Source organism: Erpetoichthys calabaricus, chromosome 7 (assembly GCF_900747795.2).
Source record: "Erpetoichthys calabaricus chromosome 7, fErpCal1.3, whole genome shotgun sequence".
In the NCBI taxonomy this organism is placed as follows: domain Eukaryota; kingdom Metazoa; phylum Chordata; class Cladistia; order Polypteriformes; family Polypteridae; genus Erpetoichthys; species Erpetoichthys calabaricus.
Window position 1 is genome coordinate 27,218,498 of NC_041400.2, and position 20,121 is coordinate 27,238,618.

The window sequence follows — 20,121 nt, forward strand, 5'->3', positions numbered from 1 at the left end:
ATGAAGACAAACAAAAGAGCAAAAACAATTGGGAAAACACATAAATAAACCAGAAAACATCAAACTCTGAAAACCACAAAAACAAACTGTAAACAAAAAAATAAAAACAAAACAAAATAGCAGTACACCAACAAAATAAGGACTGCATAAACAAATTAGCCCTGTGGTGGGCTGGTGCCATGCCCGGGGCTCGTTTCCTGCCTTGCACCCTGTGTTGGCTGGGATTGGCTCCAGCAGACCCCGTGACCCTGTAGTTAAGATATAGCAGGTTGGATAATGGATGGATGGATAAACAAATTAAAAGCATACAGACATAAGCAGCAGGTTGGATAATGGATGGATGGATAAACAAATTAAAAGCATACAGACATAAACAGCAGTAGCAAACCAAACCTGAAAGAAAACAAGAAGACTGAGGCAGAAGTACTTCATGATTCAATCGGAGTCTCAACAGATGGCATGATGCAAATGAAAACAGAAAAATAAGAATCTCTCTTTCCTTGTGTTACTTTGACCTCGATCAACATGTTCAACGTTTTATTAGGAATTCCTGGGTTATTTATGACGTCACTTGTGCAATGTTTAAAAGCAGGGACCAAATGTTCCTGGTCATCCAAGATTTCATTCACAAAAGAAACCTCCTTTGTATCATTTTATATTGTAGGTTTTGAATTTACTGGTTAAAACAATTTGCTGCCCCTTACAACGTACCACATTGTTCTTCAATTACAATTTTGGCTGCACATTATATGCTCTGTTATATAGTTATTGTCTATCCAATTATGACCACTACATGCATTCTGTCTCCCCTGAGCAATCTTCTGATTCCATTATCCCTCAAAAAATGCAGCCACTTTGCTCAAACAATGCAGGGAGACTCCCAACATTTCAGGCAGTAGTTTCCCATTTTATGCTAGCACAATTCCAGGATGGAACATACGGGGTCGACACCTGTACACACCAAAACAATGTGGTATGAATCCATCATCAAATCCTTAATTGCAATTTGGATGGTGAGGAGTTCAATCCCAACACAATTAATGGAAGGCTGGGACCAAATCATGCCAGGTGTGCAGTCCTTAGAGCAAATTCATTTTCTCTCAAATATACAGCTGATCATACAAGACTAGAGCCAACAGTTCGAAAAAAGCTAACATAGTATTACAAGAGGTCAGCATGTAAAGTTAAAAATGATCAAATATTTCAAGGATTACATTCAGAATTTTCTTATGAACATTATATGATGCATGATTGGAAATACATTTCTATATCACATATTATTACAATTAAATAATGTCAAAATCAAACAGTTTTTCTTTATCCTTCACACTATCTGCATAGCAAAGTTTTGTTGGTTTTAGATTAGAACTTCCCAACCAAACAAGGTGAAAACATTATATGTTTGTAATACAGTAATCCCCCGCTCTATCGCGGTTCAGCTATCGCGCCCCCGCTATATCATGGAAAAATTCAATAAGTACATCCTATCTGTAGTGTACTTTGCAGCCAATTCATAACAAAGCATATGGTTTTCAGCAGACAAAGAGTTTCACGTTACAGCACCCAGATGATTTCTTACAAAGCCTGTTATTGGCTGAAAGAGGAGACTCAAACAATCAGAGTGGATTTCATTCTCTTGGGCTCCGATAAGCTGCTGCTAACGTGGTGTAATCTCGCAAGAACAGCGAGCGTGGGTCCCCGACAAATCACGTATTGCTTGTGGTCCGACTTTTCTGAGCAAACTTTTGTGAACTTTTCGTTTTGTTTTAAGCCCTATGATGGCTCCTAAGCGTCCTGCATCTTGTAAGCCTTCTGGTAGTAGTGAGCCTAAGAGCCAGAGGAAGACCTTGACCATACAGAAGAAGGTAAAACTGATGATGATTATTATTATTATTATGTTACTCATATCTTTAGCCCGACATCCGTGTATCATATGTGTATCCAAAGTGTGTTTTAATAAGTTTACATGTGTTTAAAGCGTGTGGGAGGGGTATTTTAAGGCTTAAACTATAAAAAAAAATGTGGACTTTCTATATCGCGGATTTTCACCTATCGCGGGCGAGTCTAGAACGTAACTTCCACGATAGGTGGGGAATCACTGTACTTTCAAATCCTACTCTAACTCAGAGTTAAACAATGCATTTGACAAGAGAAAGGATTTATCTTTTGGTTTTCTTGCTTTCACCAATTCCCCCATTAGAACACTATATAAAAGTAATAATGAAATCCTTCTGCCTCAGTCTTATTTTTTGTGTAATTTGGTTTGCATGTTGCTTTATCTTTTCATTTTTCCCCATATTGTTTGTTTGTGCAGTCCTTGTTTTTGTATGCATGCTGCTATTTTTTATTTGTTGTATCTGTTTTTTTTTTAAATTTTCTGATTAACTAGGGGGCTCCGCCCCCTGCTCGCTACGCTCACCAACCCCTGGTGTTGTGAAATTACAAAGAGCGTGATGTATGAATGAGATGTAGCATAGTGTGAAGGTGTAGATGACGCAGATAGGAAGCAAATAAAGTTGTCCATGTCCAAAAACAGGCTCAGAGAGGTAGATGGTAACTTTGTGTATTGTTTGTCCTTGTGATTTGTTGATGGTCATGGCCAAGGTAGGTTTAATGGGGAACTGTCGCCGTTTAAGTGTAAAAGGTAATTGCAGGTCAGAACTTGTAAGGCTAATTCTAGGAATTAGAACAGTATTGTTAGAATGTGATATTGTAAGAAGTTTTGCTTCAATAACATTGTGTGGCATGGTGTTGACGACTAAACGTGTACCATTGCATAAACCCTGTTTAGTGTTAAGGTTTCTTAATAGCATGATTATTGTTCCGTTTTTAAGGCTAAGATTGTGTTGTGTTAATCCGGCTGGGTTAATAGTGTTCAAATATTCTAAGGGGAAATTAAGATGGTCATTGTCGTCATCAGAGTCAACTTTGTCAGAGCTTAGAAAGAGCTGTGCAACTCCAGGAAGTAATGAAATGACCTGGTTATTAATGTGATCAACATTAATATTTTTTGGACATAATATAGTTTGTTGTGTTAAAAGGGGTATTTGGTGTAATGAGATTGCTGTTCCAAATATCTCCGTAACTCTTTTGAAAGCAATGCCAATTGTCTGCGTATTTTAAGGTGGACTGCAGAATAGCCGAGCGCATGGAATGTGGAACAATAGCTAAGCACTGTGTAAAATCTCCCCCTAATAAAAGTACCTTTCCTCCAAAGGGAATATTATTATTTATCAACGTTTGTAGAAGTTTATCAATGGTGTTGAGTAAGTGACTGGATGGCATTAGATGCAAAAGCAAATGAACTATTGTAGGATCTAATGCAGTTCATAAAGTTTTCACTTTCAGGTATTTCGTTAGTTAGAAGCTTCTGTAGATATGCAGGATATGAATGTAAAGGAGGCAGTCTAATTTGACCCTTTTGACAATAACGTGTAAATTCATTACTTGTATTGCTAGTTGTTTCTTCAGGGAAGTTAAGTGAATGACAATGATTGCAAATGACATTCATTAATCCCAATGAATTTTCATGAATAGTGGACTCATTATTGAACGCGTTGTCAGCTAACTGGCGCAACTGTTTAGCAGGTGTCTGTCGTTGATGTCCTTGACGTGTATGTTTTGTCTGTGCCGTTTGAGAGGCGCGCTGTTGTATGTGCAGGATTTGGGACGTGCTATTCTCGAGCCGTAATCGATTTGCCTGTGCTGTGTGAGAAGCCCGTTGCAGTTTACGGCGTTCATTGTTTGTATTGAGCTTTGCCCGTTTTTGTATGTTGGTTAGTCGAGCTCTCTCTTTTTGGAGCCTTGTCTGCTTGTTTTCCGGCATTTCAGATGCGCGTTGTAGACGTCTGCGTTTATTTATTTTGTCCCTTCGCTGCCGTTTTTGTATCTCTGAGACTCGAGGTGTTTCGTTTTGAACCCTTGCCTGTTTCGATGCAGCACTTTGAGACGCGTGCTGTATGCGTGTACGTTCATTGTATCTGTCCATCTGCACTTGTTTCTGTTAATGTGTTAGTTGAGCTTTGCGTTTTTGGAGCCGAGACATTTGTTCTTCCGGGGATTCAGAAGCGCGTTGTATGCGCTGACGTGTATTGTTTTTTTTTCATACGGGTTCGTGTGTTTGGTCCCGTCACTTGAGCCGTATCGTTTTGTACCTGTGATCGTGAATTCATTACTTGTTTGTTCTTCAGCGTTAGAGATATGGATAAGTAATAAGGAGGATCGCACTCACTGTTAATATGGAGCCTTTTCTGTGGTTAAATGGTTAATAGTGGATCAGTATAATGAGATCGACCTATGCTGCCTAATTTGAATGTGTTCAGATGACGTATGTTTAATACGGACGGTTCGTTTAGTAATGGGCAGGGTTGCCACTCGTCCTGTAAAATACGGAATCGTCCCGTATTTGAGAATGAAATTGCGCGTCCCGTTTTGAATCAATACGGGACGGGTTTTGTCCCGTATTTTTTTTATCATTTTTTTTAAAGCAGCGTCTCATGCAAATCATCTCACACGCATTTTATGAAGATGCCTCCTTTCCTACTTTTGATTGGGTAATACTTGATGTCATCGTTAGTTTGATTGGACATTTTAACTGTCTAGTGAGGAGGGCGGGTCTTTTAAGTAGAGTCTGCAAAGTGTTGGCACTGGGATGTGGCCCCCGTATCAGTATGCGTCCCTTATTTTTTTGTATTAAAAGTGGTAACCCTAGTGGGGCTTTGTGTCTCATTTCTTATTTATGTTAGTGTGGTAGTGGGTCTGAATCCTCTTCTTTGTGTACGTAGCGTTTCGTGTGCTATGTGGCGCTTGCGTCTGACTCCTTTCTTTTTGGTGCTCTAGGGGCGCGTTGCCTTATTTCTTATTTCAGTTACTGCAGGGGGGCTTTGTGTGTCGTGGGTCTCAATTCTCTTCTTTGTGTGTGTTCCGTTTCGTGTGCCATGGGCTTCGTGCACACAGTGCCGGCGTCTGACTCCTTTTTTCTGTGTGCTATGGGCGCCTCATTTCTAATTTTGCGTTGCTTTCCATCCGGTTTCCGTTGCTTGGAAGGGGGGTTTTGTGGGGGCGCCTGCGCAGTACGTCTTTTGCGTCCACGGCCCATGGCCGGATGTCCCTGCGTCCATCCGGTTTACCATTCTCGGTTAGTAATATGGATAATTGCATTTTCAGAGGCTTTTGCACTTCTTGTTTGCATTTTTCTGAATTATTTTTATGTTTTCAAACATGTTTTGCAATCTTTACCTTTATTCTTTTGTTCTATAATTTGTTTTTGTATTTTCAATCTGATTATGTGTTTATTAGTTTGTTTTTGTGCTTTACATTTCGTTTATGCATGATTACATTTGTTTTTGCACACACTATCACATAGGAACCAACCCTAGACAGGTCACTGGTCCAGAAATTCACAGAAATGCAGTTAGTAAATATACCTCAAAACATATTAATATGAACATTGAAAGTTCTGTTTAACATGCAAATCAAAAAAGATACTTGCCTTGGCTAAAAAATGGCAGCAATGAGTTTTATAATAATTCACACAATGAATATTAATCTAATAAAGAAATACTTATAGGGTCTATGAATGTTAAATTTCTATATTGCTGTATATTTAACTGGACTGATGAAGCATCCTGAATGTGTTGCAAAGGTGGAAAAAATCTAAATATCATATTCTGGAGATTTACCCAAGCCTTTAAAAATTAAACTATTTGGTTAACATCCAAATATTTTCACAGTAGTATAAGAAAATGTAAAATTTTGTTTCAAATTACATCAGTTGGTACAAATAGAATAATCAAACACAATTTCATGACAAATTTTAAAGTACAAGGACAGGTGAATTACCTTATGGGAATAATTTTCCAAATTTATTTTGTCAGTAATCATGAAAGAGCTGTTGACATTTAATGCCTTACTTTTAATGACAGCTGCCCAGCATCAAATAAACTGCTAATATTGTTACACAGTTTTAACAATTATGTCAAGTATTTTAAAGCAACTATACTGTAGATTCTATTCCACTACAAAACGACTTCACAGTTGTCATCTATGCCAGTCGTATTCATACCCAAAATTCTCATTATTCATATTGATGGCAAATTTTCTTTTCACATGACTATGAATAAAAATCATGGTTGGTCGTTAAGAAAAATTGAAATGTTTTACTCATGGATAATTGTACATACCATGTTCAAGAGTAAGCAGCTCTAATAACCAGTGCCAGTGTTAGGTTATTTTACACCCTAGGCCAAGCTTATTAGTACGCCAACAGCCTGTTCGGTAGCTAACCCATGAGGATGAGTATCCACCTCCTTATGATCTGCATCCTAGGTGAATGCCTAATTACCTTAATGGTAGTGCCAGCACTGCTAATGACCTAACAATATTGGCTCCGGTAAAGTAAAACGCAAACAAATACTCTATAACAAAGAGTACCATACTTGTCTAGTTACACAGTACTTCTTATTCATCTGAATAACAGACATCACTATAACTGAAGCCTACTGTCTTAGGATTTTTCCAAGGCTAGTTAGAAATATACCTAATTTAAGGCCAATAACTTTTTTTTTTTTTTTACTAAAAAGACACATATTGACCAAGGTAAACACTTAAATGGTATTAATATCCAAAACAAGATTTTTTTTTCTTAATGGTACAATGGTGCCTTGATTTGTGAGTATAATTCGGAAATGTGCTTGTAATCCAAAGCCCTCGTATATCAAAGCGAATTTCCCCATAAGAAATAATGTAAACTCAGTTGATTCGTTCTACAACCCAAAAATATTCATATGAAAATGACTAATACAAAATATAAAGTAAAAATACATAAAATAAATTAACTTGCACTTTACCTTTGAAAAAGAATCGTGTCTGGTGTGAGGGAGATGAGAGAGAGGAGAGGAGGAGGATTATTGTGTGGGACGACTTTCACTCTAACTAACGGAATCACTGCTATCTGTTGGCTCACTGGAATCTTTTTCTTTTTATTTGTGACTTTAACAAGGAATTTATGCAATGACAGTTGCTTTTGCCTGTAGAGTCACTACAATTTGACACAAACTAAAAAGAAAAAAAAAAAAAGCTTTACGCATTGTAAGGTTTCTAAACTATTTTGGGATTCCACCCAACGGGACGACATATGGAAAAGTGTCCCAAAGCAACCACAGGCTCCCAGCGCTGTAGCAGTTTGCCGCAAAAGTGAATCCAAAAAGATCGCAGTCATGCTATGAGCACCCTGCAGTCGATGGGTGATGCAAGGAACATTATAAATGTAAGGGAACAGGATTACTTGGCCATTAACCTGGTCCCGACACTGCCTGATTGCTGTGTCTGTGTATAGGAGAGTGGCAGATCCCACTACAATAAATAACCTTGCTGTTCCTGTTTCAAGCTGAATAAAAGCTGGTTTTGCTAAAGTACTGAGACTCGACGTTTGATTTTTTTCACATGATATTATCATGGCAACTTGTGTAGCAATTGTTGTGCAAATACTGACTGGGCTATTCACAGTATATGCCTAGCCGGTCGGCAGTTTGAGAGAGCGTGTAGAAGGGGATATAGATCTAGGTTTCACGTCTGGCCAACCTCCAGACAGTTTTCCAGGAAAGCCCCAAGCCCAGTACAGTTATTTTTGTGTCTCACCTCGTATCTTAATTTTCTTGTGTGTGTGTCCTGGGGATTTCCATTGTTATAAACAGTAAGAGTTACATAGAACAATATGCAGAATACTTTAATTGTTCTTTGGTTTGAACCATAAATAAATATAATTATCCATCTATAAATTGAACAAACTTATTCAATTCAGTGTCATTGGTAACCAGAAGCTGATACAGGAGCATACAGCACTGAGGAACTGGCAATCTCAGGGCACATTCAAGTACACACACCAAGTCTCGTCCATACAAAGACATCTTAGAGATACCACTTAATCTAACATATGCTATTGGAAGGAAACCATGAGAACAAGAAGAAAACATTGATACTTCACATAGACAGAGAAAGGGGGATTCAAAACAGTGGGACAGTCACAGTGGGATTTAAACCAAGTGTCCTGTGGCCTTAAGGCCGAAACGTTTTATGACACTTTAACGTTTAAACACTTTATGAACTAATGACACTACATTGATATATATACAAATTAATAGAGATTAATGTTGGACTTTGAACTTTAACTCAAACAGGCTTGTAATTTTTGAGTTAAAATTGGCTCATCTAGGCTTTTAAGCACAAAATATTTACCTTAAACAACTTCTCTTAACTGACATGTTTACATCTTTAGTATAAAATGAGCATGCCTGTCAATGAGTAAACATGTTACTGGCTATTACTCCACAAACTGATTTTCTTGCCTCATGGTGCTTAATTAATTAATTTTAAATTATGCTAGAATTTAATTGTACTCTACCTACCAGCTTTTGTGGGTGGTGGAAAAAATATATACAGCAAAACATAATCAAATGATCTACCCACCCATCACTGAACCCAAAAAATTCAGTCTCACATAAGATAAGATAAACTTTATTAATCCTATGGGAAAATTCAGATCTTGGCTGGTGCAGCATCAGGTACAAAATAAAGGAATACTATGTACTGGACTGAGTACTAGTTATAATGGAACGACCTAATACATTTTCTAAGAATTCATAATTTCTTCCATCTGTTTGAAACAAGCACAATAATCAGAAATTATCAATTGTAATTTGTAAACTAGAGACCAACTAATATTGCACTGTAACAAATGACATCTAGGAGACCACCAGAATCAAGTTGCATATGAAAATTACAACTGTCCCTTTCAAAGGAAGAGTGAATCCACTAAAGTCTCAGGAAATCTATGTCCACTACTAAATATTGTTCTTTACTATTGTTAGTAACTTTTTAGCAAATAACATACTAGTGAAAACTAAATTTAAGAACTTTCTTTAGATTTCTTGCATAATTTATTTTCTCACTTATGGCATATTTTGTTAACATGATGATTCAAAGTGCATTTGTTGTGCTAAAACAGTTTTAACAGCACATATGTTTTTTCTTAATCAGTAAACAAAAGCTGATAAAGTTGAAATAAATTCTAAAATCATAAAAGTGCTAACCTGCACCATGCAAAATTGTTGTGACCTGTGTATAAGAGTTCTCACTAATAGAGCAATACAGTATTAATGTAGGTGTCTTTATATAAACAGTATGCCTTTAGATGGTCTGTGGGTTATAAGAAAGAACAAAACTGTTAATTTGGGCAATCTGTACAGCAAAATGATACCAATAATGTATCTTACATGAAGGTATATGTCCAACTGGTCCATCTGCTACCATCCACCTCAGATGGTCCATAAGACATGATGAAGAAATATGTTTACAAATACAAATAATTATGAAGAAGAAAATCTTAAACACAAGTATGAACAAAACCACAAGCTAATAAAATCCTATCCAGGTGTGTCATATATACTGTACATACTTGAAGACGTAATTTAAAAATGACCAAATCAAAGTCCAACTGCACCAGGTGAACCTTTAAAGAAGTGAGCTAATCAATCCACTGGGAGTGGCAAGTAGTATAATGCACTGCTTTACTTTACCTCATCCAAACAGCCTACTCCTGCCCCCTGAGTAAACTGAAAGAAATCCCTACCCACTTCCAATCTCACCAAAAACTCTGACACTATGGCTTTCTCAAAAAACACATATATTCTGTTCCCCTCAAAAGGAATACAATTCGATATTTATATAATCCGTAACACATTTTGGTTACCAAAAGAAAAGATTAAATTAGTGACAAATAAGACAGATATCTCAAGACTTGCCTAATAAAATATAAACACAGTGCAAAAAGTACAGTAATTTAACACTCGTGCTACCACAAACCACGTTGCATCTATCTTCTGCTCCCATTTCATCCAACAGCGTTACCACAACCACACGCATAAGCAGAAGAGGTGGGGGGATAGAAGACCCATACAATATTTAATATGAAAGACAGAAACCAGAGTCCTACCTTTAAACTGACTGCTATAAGATCTGAAACGACACTGTATGGAATAAAGGAAAAGAGAAAAATGAAGAGGCAAAGTTAGAAAGCTGGTTATTGTTTTTAGCCAGAAGTAAATGAAAGGTCAAAGAAATCAAATGAAACAGTCAACACAAAAAAAGTCCAAAACGGAAATCTAGCTTAGATGAACATGGAAGGCTGACAGCTGTAAAAGTAAAAGCAACAGACAAGAAAATAAATAAAAGTAACTTAAATATGCTACAGTTAAGTGTATGTTTGCAGCCACAAACAATTCATCAGAACAGGCTACAGAAACAAGTATTAGCTGTGACAGGAATATATTTAAATAAAATGGATACAAAGACAACAGAATAGTGATATTTTTTTCAATTCATATGTTGCATATCCACACAAGGTAGAAGAAAATAAATACAAAAAATGAAAACAAAAAATCTGTCAACATACACGCTACTGCCCTACTTCCGTTTATCATCACCAATACTGTGATCTCTGAAAGCCCTCTCAATACATTCAGCTCCCAATACTCTGTCTTTAAAGACAAAAAATATATATATTCAAAATCCAACATAATACCAAAGGGCCTAAGGCCACAGGTTGTCAGTTGACAGCCTGAGAGGTTCACTTTGCTCAACATTAAATTTCTCCATTTTCAGAAGCAGACAAAATTTACTAGGTCATTTATGAACTGCCTGAATTTTGATGCTGCTCTGAAAGAAACAGATTCTTTCAAATCTCTTAAACCATTTATGAACCAGAGTGTAAGATCACAAACATACTGTACATATTATGATTTTTCCCATCAGACAAGTATAATGTTCCCATTGTCCTAGATTTAATTTACAAATGTCTAACCAAAGTTACAACTTTTAGGTTTTACTTTGGTCTATCATCTGATCTCCTTCTTGAGCTTTCTAAACTGCTGGTGTGGTGTTAAGGGGGGTTAAAAATGAGGAATTCAGGAAAGCCATGTGTTTTGGTCCTGTAGATGTGGAAAAGTGCTGTACAACAGCTGAAACTTCTTAAAAGTCTCAAAATAATTAACAAATGAAGTATGCTATTATAGTTTTAAAGAATTTGTATAAATGAGATGTTTTTGAATATTCTGAATAATATGATATATACTAATTAATGTGGCACTGGTACTGTAATGTTTAAGTTTTGTTAGTCCCTCTATCTGCACTCCCCTTTGGATGCTCTGTATCAGAATACAATTCTCCATGCTTTTGCAAACAGGAAAAATGTGATAATGGATAGAAACTGCAATGATATAAATGTCGTGTATGGTCCGAATGCAGTTCTACAGAGATACTGCTATTTAAATGGATGTGAGACCTTGCTGTGGGAAAAAGACCCACAGATGTTTAAGAAAAACTGAACATTAAAGACAGAATTAAAAAAAAAAAATTTCAAGATTCATTATACTCTGATCTGTGTATAATTACTTTTGCTTGTTTATTTTTCTGTTTATGCAAAAAGTGTGATTTTGGGTTGCAAACAAGTAAAACAATTTGAAATATTTAGTTTAAATTTTGAAATAGATAGATAGATAGATAGATAGATAGATAGATAGATAGATAGATAGATAGATAGATAGAGAAATTTATCTGGGTTTTTTACTGAATATATAGTTTCTTCAAAATGTTTATTATTTCCAACTTCATATTTCAAAATACAGTACTGATTACCTTGCCTACTGTAACTTAATTGTACAACTTATTTCACTTTGTATTGTTTAAACTTGGTATTTTCATGTATGCTTGATTTTCCACACCATTTAATTAAGTGAACCAACCTTGGTACCAAACAGTCTGAATAAATAAATGTCCTAAATTTTAGGTTTTAAGCAGCACAAACAGAAAGTGCTAATAAATAGTGGAGTGGTGGCTCTGAGGCTAAACATCTGTGCTGGTATCTGCAAGGTTGCCAGCAGGGCTGTGGAGTCGGAGTCTGAGTTGAGGAGTCTGAGACAATTTTGGGTACCTGGAGTTGGGGTCTGCAAAAATGTACCAACTCCTGACTCCTAATAAATTTAAATTGTATTGAAAAAAAAAAATACAGCAAGTTCAAATGTCCCATTTCACAAACAATAGTCATAATTAAGTATTTCTCTGATGTAAGAATAAAGCCCAGTGCATAATTGTGTTACTACTAGTGTGAAGTTCAGCTGAGCTATTTATTATACAACCTGACATTCACATATTGGAATCTGGATTATGGTACATTACAAAAAGTGTTTTCATTTTATTTCAGATATAATGTTTTTAACAACTTAATTTGAGTGTAAACAGGTATAATGATGTAGGTGGAGGTGTGTGCTGTGGCCTGATGTGTGTTTAGGGGTTCTTGTCTTTTGTTTAAACTGGCCAATATGGTAGAGAGTCAGCTTCCTTGACAGTAGTTCTGTGGTTAAATGACGTGTATGTTGCCTTCCTTCAATCAACATGAAAAATACATTAGCATATTACATACAGAGGAGTTGGTGTCGGAGTTGGAGTCAGAAATACCGGAAATTAAGGAATCAGAGTCGAAGGATTTATCTATAGCCCTGGTTGCCAGTTCAAATCCTGTTACTGCCGCAAAGGATCCAACTCCACTGGGCCCTTGAGCAAGGCCTTTAACCTTAAAATTGCTGCATGGGTGCTGTACATGGCCGAGTCAGTGCTCTGACCCCCAGAGGTCATGGAAAAGATAATATGACCTCTGGGATTACCAAAGCATATCACATCAATTAAATAAACCTGGTATATGCATATAGTCACATAAATCACCAAGTCTATGATGATCACATTATTCTGTATAAAAACCATGGTGTACTAAAAAAAAACCAAAAAAAAAAACCCACAAATCCCCCTCTTGTAGTTGCATGATAAAACCCCCGCTGTGAAAAACAAAATTAAGCCTTTATAATTTTACTTATTTTGTGAAGGGTTTGTACACTATGATTCAATAAGATTATTTATGAGCTCAGCAAAAGGCAGAATTTTCCTACATTTTAAAATTAAAAGTAGAATTTCTATATATTTAAATAATAAAGGCAGTGTTCAGAGGAGACAGCAAGTAGTACAAAAAATAAATACAGTGCAATGGTTGAAATGTTCAGAAACAGCTTGTTCCAGCTGCAACATCACTGAGCTAAGAGAACTAGTTTTTCATGGAGTAGACTGGAGTGGGAGCAGTCGTGAGTAAACTTAAGTGGCCCTTCATGACAAAATGTTCCTACTTTTATAAACATGCATGCTTACAGTATAGTGGATAATTTCAATCAGCTTTTAAATGAGGGACAGCATTCAATTATAGCCTTATCTGAAGTTATTAGCTCAAGGGGAAATTATATATAAAGGATGGCTTAAAACACGCGTTTGTTATGCATGAAGATGTTAAAATTTTATGCATTCAAACAAAAACAGAGCCCATTGTCCAAGTACTAAATGTTTTTCTGTTAGTTACTGGTCTCAAGTATAACTGAGGTTTGGGCTTAGGGTTAGAGATTATTTGTTATTTATTTACTGATTTTCTGCATAAAAAATATTTTGGGTGAATTCTGCTAGTTTCATAGTGCAATAAATAAACAAAGAAATTAATCCAAAAAATGAATTTGCACCTTTTTTCATTTTAGGAAACAGTAAATTCAAAAGGTTCTTGCTTATTTCTTATTCCTGTTTCTTCTCAATTTTTTATGATTAAATGTGTCGTTTAAATGAACATTTTCTCCACAATAATACATTCAGCAATACTACAAACAAACTGTGACCCTCTTGGAAAAAAAAAAAAAAAAAGCATCCGTGGCTTGGTGATATTATTTTGAGTGTTGGATTTATTTCTCATTGTACATTTAAACAAAGGCATTTTAGACTTTGCATAGACTCACGATTTACAACCAGAGATGGAGCTGCATCTCATGATAAGAGTTTGTCAATCTGACCAAGAACAGGATAATTCAAACAAAGGTGCCCATATGCCTGGACTGCCTGTCCACATGAGATAAAGTCAGTGCAGATTTATTTTTGCCAGTAATCACACTTAGAATACAGCATAAATACATTTATATTTCTATGTACATTATGCATTTGTCAAATTAGAATAACTGCAGAGAGTCATTTACGATAAGGCCAAATCAATAAAAATTAAGGAAAAGAAGAGAAATCTGACCAACAGTAAAAGTGTTTTTATAATACCAAGCAGAAAAATGAAGATTTTCCAAGAAAGTGGCTCCCACAACATCTGAATTCTTGCCACTGTGATAATAATAATAAAAAAAATCATTTTCTGTAATTGTGTTTTGAGCAAACATTGCTCTTTGGTCATTGATATACATGCACCATGAACATTTAAGGGCCCTGATCAGCATCCATTATTCTTTTCTTCATATTGTCACTTCCAGTGAAAGTAAATGGGTACATTTAAGACTGACTACTGACAGGTTCAATTTACTAATTCTTAGAAAATCTATAAAATTAGAGAAAAATGCAGGCTTGGTTTTGAGTGCTTTAATAGAAAAAACACTAGCAAGTAAAAATGTTATGTTGACAAAATTAAAAAAGAAAGAAGACAGATTTATTTAAGTAGTAATCAAAGCATAAAGCAGTTTTATTAAAATAAAAACACTGAAGACACTGAAAAAATGACAGGAGGTTAAAGGTTAAAACATGGGTGGAGACAGGACTCAAGACAACTTGCTGTGCAATTGAAAGAATAATATTTCTTATGTATTTTCTATACATAAGTATATCAAATGTTTCTAGTAAAAATGTTTACATTTAGTATACCTTTTAGAAACTGAGCAAGTGCTGTTCATTTTAATGTAGATATTTGGAATCGCAATTTTAAATTGTTCAACTGGCCTAAATAGCACATTAATACACACCTTGGTTAAAATTCTGCATGGGCCTCATTTTTAAGATCACGGCCCTCCCAACTCTAACAAGAATACCACACCTGTAAACCAAATCTCACCTGCCATTTTAAAAACTGTGACCCAACCTGAGCTTGTACAGTTTATTTATCAAGAACAAGTAGTGTTGATCAGCAAATTTCGGCAAAGCGTTATTTGCAGTGAATTAGCTGCACTCGCCCTTGTTTGTCGAATTAATTTGGCCGGTTTAGGGGAACTTTTTTTTTTTCAGTATCCCATAACGCTTTTCAATGCCATCGCGACATCTCCTGGAGCTGTAACAGCCAACAGTGGATGGGACATGCCCCACTGCATATATAATGCTGATCATTTGAATTATAGACTGGTTATGCAGCTTGTGCATCTCTCACTACATTCTATCTTCCCTGATCTCACGGAGGCACGATCGTGCAGTGGTTGACACTATGAAGAGCACATAATCACGCTTCACAGTTAGTATCGCTAGTCAACTGGCTGACACATTGTAGATTTGAACACCAGGAGAAACTCAAGGTTAACAGAGAAAACTCACACAGATAAAAATGGAACATGCAGATTTCAAGGAAACTAAAGGCGCTAAGGCAGCTGATGAACTACTACAGCATCAGTATTTATTCCAGTTTTTTACATTTTCCATAAAAACAAATGCTATAAAATGTAAAGCCGTAAAGGTACATTAATACTGTGTACAGTAGGTGAACTCAATTTAAGGAGTTTAACAGATAAGTAAATAATGCAGGTTCTGAAATTTTATTTTTATGAAATATATACAGCATAAATAACGAGTTATCTCTGCTTGTCCCCAAATGTGCAGGTTGATCTTCGAGTTCCACATCAATATAAGAGAGGGAGGCGCGTGCCCTATGCATGCATAATTAGCCACGTGGAGAATGAAAATAAACCTTGACAGAGCTTCATACCGCCTAGAAAACACAGGAGACTCTATGATATAATAATATTAATGGAAAGATTATTATTTACATTTTTTGATAGAAGAAAAAGTGCAAAGCACCAGCACAAACAGTTTGGAGAGCCCGCAGTGCGACTTCAAAAGTTACAATGAGCACATGGCTTCAATCACGAAGCGCCACTTTGAATATTTTGCCTTTAAATCTTTTAGGGACGATTTTTTTTTTCACCCAAGGCTGAATATTTGTCCAAAAAATGCAGTATTCTGAAAAGTACACAAAACAATAGCTTCTCACGTAAATCAATATAAAATGTCTGTTGCTGCATGTATTGCCCTGTGCACTACCATGGCAGCGGCAGTGACGAGCTTCTGCCAGGCTCTTTGTCTGACAAACACATAAAGCAATAGTTTTTCACATATATTAACATAAAACAACCTACATATTTTTTCTGACTTGACTACAATTTTGTCATTTCTGCTTTGTTTTGATGAAATATACATTTGCGCGTCTCTGTGTTCTTTCTTCTTTGATCTCACAGAGACACAGTGGTTGGCACCGGTGCCACACAGCTCAGGTCGCCTTTTTGGCCACAATATTCGGTCCAATATAGTTGGCAGACGTTTCCCTAGTCCTCAGGGACACTTTAAAGATGATAGTACCATTATAATCCCGTCAAATTTACTTCAGTTAGTCCATCCCCTTTGACTTCAATGCATTTTGATTTGATATATATCATTTGGCAATATTTGTGAACACTTCTGTGATTTCTCCAAACTCGAGGCAAAGAGAACATTATGGAGTTCACTCATCACTATTAAATGCTGCAAATAAAAGACCTTACTTTTATGTAAATGTAAATATTAAAGGCACGTATACTACTCTGGGCATGGATATTGAACTGGACACAGAACATAGAATTCATGAGGCAGCACCACCAGCCATTCTCCCTGTGTGCAACCCACATTAAACAGAGCACATCTTCATCATATTCATTAAAACATGTTTAACTTGTGTGTTTAATATAGGAATAAATACATAAATCATTAAACAAAATATTTACGATAGCTGATCTATGCAGTGCAAGTATAGGTTCATGAGACCATTATTGTCATATGTACAGTCTTACTCATATATGTGCTAAACAACATGCAACATACTGCTGCTCTCTGGTGTCATCATCAATGAGTAGAACTATATTACCTCAAAACTACGGTCTTCCTTAATTGACAAATCTCAGAACATACTTGAGTTCACATGAAATGAGAGTATATAAACAACCACCTTGACAAATCGTAGTAACTTTTAAAATTAACGGGTGTGCAAATGATTTACTAAAGTGAAGTTTTACTTACTGCTTAAAACAGCAGCAATGCCAGTGCCACTACACGGACTTTATTTGTTTTACTCCCCCTGCTGGCTCCACAGGCATTCTCTTGTAACAGCAGCCCTTATTTTGGTTCTGTGTCTATGGTCAAATTGTAAGGCAATGCCTGTTCTGTCCTCTAAGCCCCTGATGTATTGTGTGTAAGTACAGTGAAATCTCAAACCGGTATGGTTCACTCATGAAATGTGCCCAGGTTAACCCAGAACTTGCATCCAAAAAGTAGTTTGAGTTAAATAAATAAACATTATGGAAAGAAAAAGGGAAAGGCAGATTAATAGGAGTGGAAAGCATCTTATTGGATTACAAGAAAACTGGTCACAGACAACATTCTGACAATATGATTAAGAAAGCCTTTTCCTGAATTTTGAACTCCTAGTTCTGCCACGATGAGGACAGCAATATAAGTATATAATCCAAATGTTGTAAAATGTCCTTAAATTATCAATGGAAATTTTAAATGATCACAACAAGAAACAAAATGGTTTTGCATCTAGGGAATACTGTTAAATATTTTACTGCAGCAACTGCACTAGATAACCATTTAAAATAAAGAGTTAATTTGTATACTCACAACTTACAAGTATGGGTCAATAGTTTGGTTATCTGATTTTTTGAGTTAGCAAAATTAAATACTTTTAAATCTGATAACAAAGCTTGATAACAGCTGTGAAGCTACTCCCACTTTATACCACAAATTCACATAAAACAGCAGCTTAGATAGTCCCTTTTTTGTCTAATTTCCATTGATGTATCACACAATAGCCTGCTAATTGATTCTCCTGAATAAATACAAAAGAAAAGAATAAAAATGACAAATTAAGTGCTGGCTGGGCAAAACAGGAAGGATACGAGTTGAAAATTTAAAATACCAGAGATATTGTGCTAAAGGCAACTATGAACCATTTAAGCATTGTGTCATACAAAAAAACATTTAGAATATTAGAAAATAATTTTATTTGGCAACCATTTTATCATATATGGTTACAGGGGACTGGGTCTATCTAGGTAGCAATATGTACCACATAGAATATTGTTTCAAGGAAATCCTAGTCTACCACAGTACACACATGCATGCAGTGCATTCAAAAAGAATTCAGACTCCTACTCTATTATCAGATTTTGTTATGTTTCAGTCTTATGCTAGTTATTTAAATTCATTTTTGTCTCTCAACATTGAGACTTTTCTGGGTGTCTTTTCCACATATCTGCATGATACACTTTGGCTATTTAAGTATAAAGGATTTTCAATATACCGAGTCGAGCCAGTTTCACACACACACACTAAGTGCACAATTCCCAGATTAACCACCACGGGAATTTGATAGCACTCAGTCTTCACCCATACCGCAGAACTTGACAATTTCTCAGGTCAATAGTGTTTGCAAACAGATCATAAAAGGCACACAAATGTTCTGTAATCACTGATTGCACAGGGATTTTTATGTCTCAGATATGCTGAGGACAAGCAATGGTCAAAGTGTATGTTTTCTTATATTTATGCATTTTTGATTATTTTTTTTTGCCAAGAGTATGTGAATCACAAACACACATTTGCAACAAACATCAAAGATGGGAATAAAAAAAAAAGTATGCTACTGCATTTTATTGTTTAGAAAAGGTGCAGACAGTTGAACTTCCATGAGACACTGTATGTGCCCTACTTCATAGCTTCATCACTGCCAGATGACATAATTCCCGTCAATTATAGAAAATAGTGGCTTTGGAGCCAATTGCACATGGCTGCATTTGGTGATGACTTGGCTTGACAATTTCTTTCTTTGCTTGGACTGAGAATAGCTCCCTTGTTGTAAAATTCATCCAATTTACTGACACTGTGCAAACTGTTAATTTTACTAAATTAATTAACTTTTGCAAAATGATCAAATTATAATAATGCAAGATTTTTTGTGAATGGTTCACTAGCATAAATGTTAGTTTACTTAATTAAAATACGGATTAAGCAATATTCTTCATCCTTTACCCTCAAATTGTCTTTCTGGCTTTGTACACACAAATGCCAACTTCAGAAATTCCTGGGAATTATACTAAGTTCTCAACTTGTGAAACAGACAGTTCAGCCTTCCTGGGATTCTTAACCCAGCTTTGTACAGATATGCACTTGATCTCCGAACTTGTAAATTGCTGAATATAAGCTGTATGCATGAAAGGGTTTAGATGGTTCACAACAGACTCTTGCAGTATCTACATCCATTCATCCGAGCCATTTTCAAAGATGGCCAATGCAATCCCCAGTAACTGAAATAGAATCACACGTTACTCAAAATCTTGTCTCTGTAAATTGCAAATTTTATGTTAACACTAATCCATAAATACAACAGAAGAATAGTGTATTTGATGATCTTTTCTTAAATGAACCATACTTGTACACATGAAAGTTATAAGCATACCGTACATAATTTATAGGACAGTAACAGAATTGATCATAACAAGGGGACAGGGTGAATTTAATCACTTCCATTTCTTTGTATTGACCTGAATTCTGTAAATTGAAATTTAATTAAAGTGCAAGAATAGGTACAGTAAAGAAGGAAAGACAGTCTTTTACATTCACTCACATGTTCTGATTAAACTTGTTTTACAAATTCAGAAGCCAGTTTTTCTAATGCTGAAACTGCAATTCAAGGAATAAGATGCGCTGAAAGTTAATACAATATGCTGCTGAAAGTTAATACAATATGCTGCTGAAAGTTAATACAATATGGCTCTCCTAAAACATCAACTGGATAGCGAGACAGTTCAAAAAAGCCAAGGTTAAATTTAACAGAAAAGGATCATATATCTAAATATCATATGCAAAAATTAACCACGTAGCACCAGCCTCACCACAAACCTACCGAATATTAAGAACAGATTTATATATTTTCTGTTTTGTTCTTTTTTATGAAAATGCATAAACTATAAGTACTTT

The 20,121-nt window shown here is 35.8% G+C and overlaps 1 protein-coding gene across 6 annotated transcripts in view; it reads right to left on the reverse strand.

Annotated features, from left to right (window-relative positions):
• Nucleotides 1-20,121, reverse strand: part of ptbp3 (polypyrimidine tract binding protein 3) — a 135,019-nt gene that overhangs the window by 91,535 nt on the left and 23,363 nt on the right. For 2 of the 6 annotated variants that reach the window (XM_028804903.2, XM_028804907.2), the window contains one exon: nt 9,992-10,025. The exons of 3 other annotated variants lie outside the window; for them this stretch is intronic. In XM_028804903.2, the coding sequence (XP_028660736.1) occupies nt 9,992-10,025 (34 nt within the window). Of the gene's footprint in view, nt 1-9,991; nt 10,026-20,121 lie in introns of those variants that run through there. One more of the 6 variants, XM_028804904.2, reaches the window with a different exon arrangement.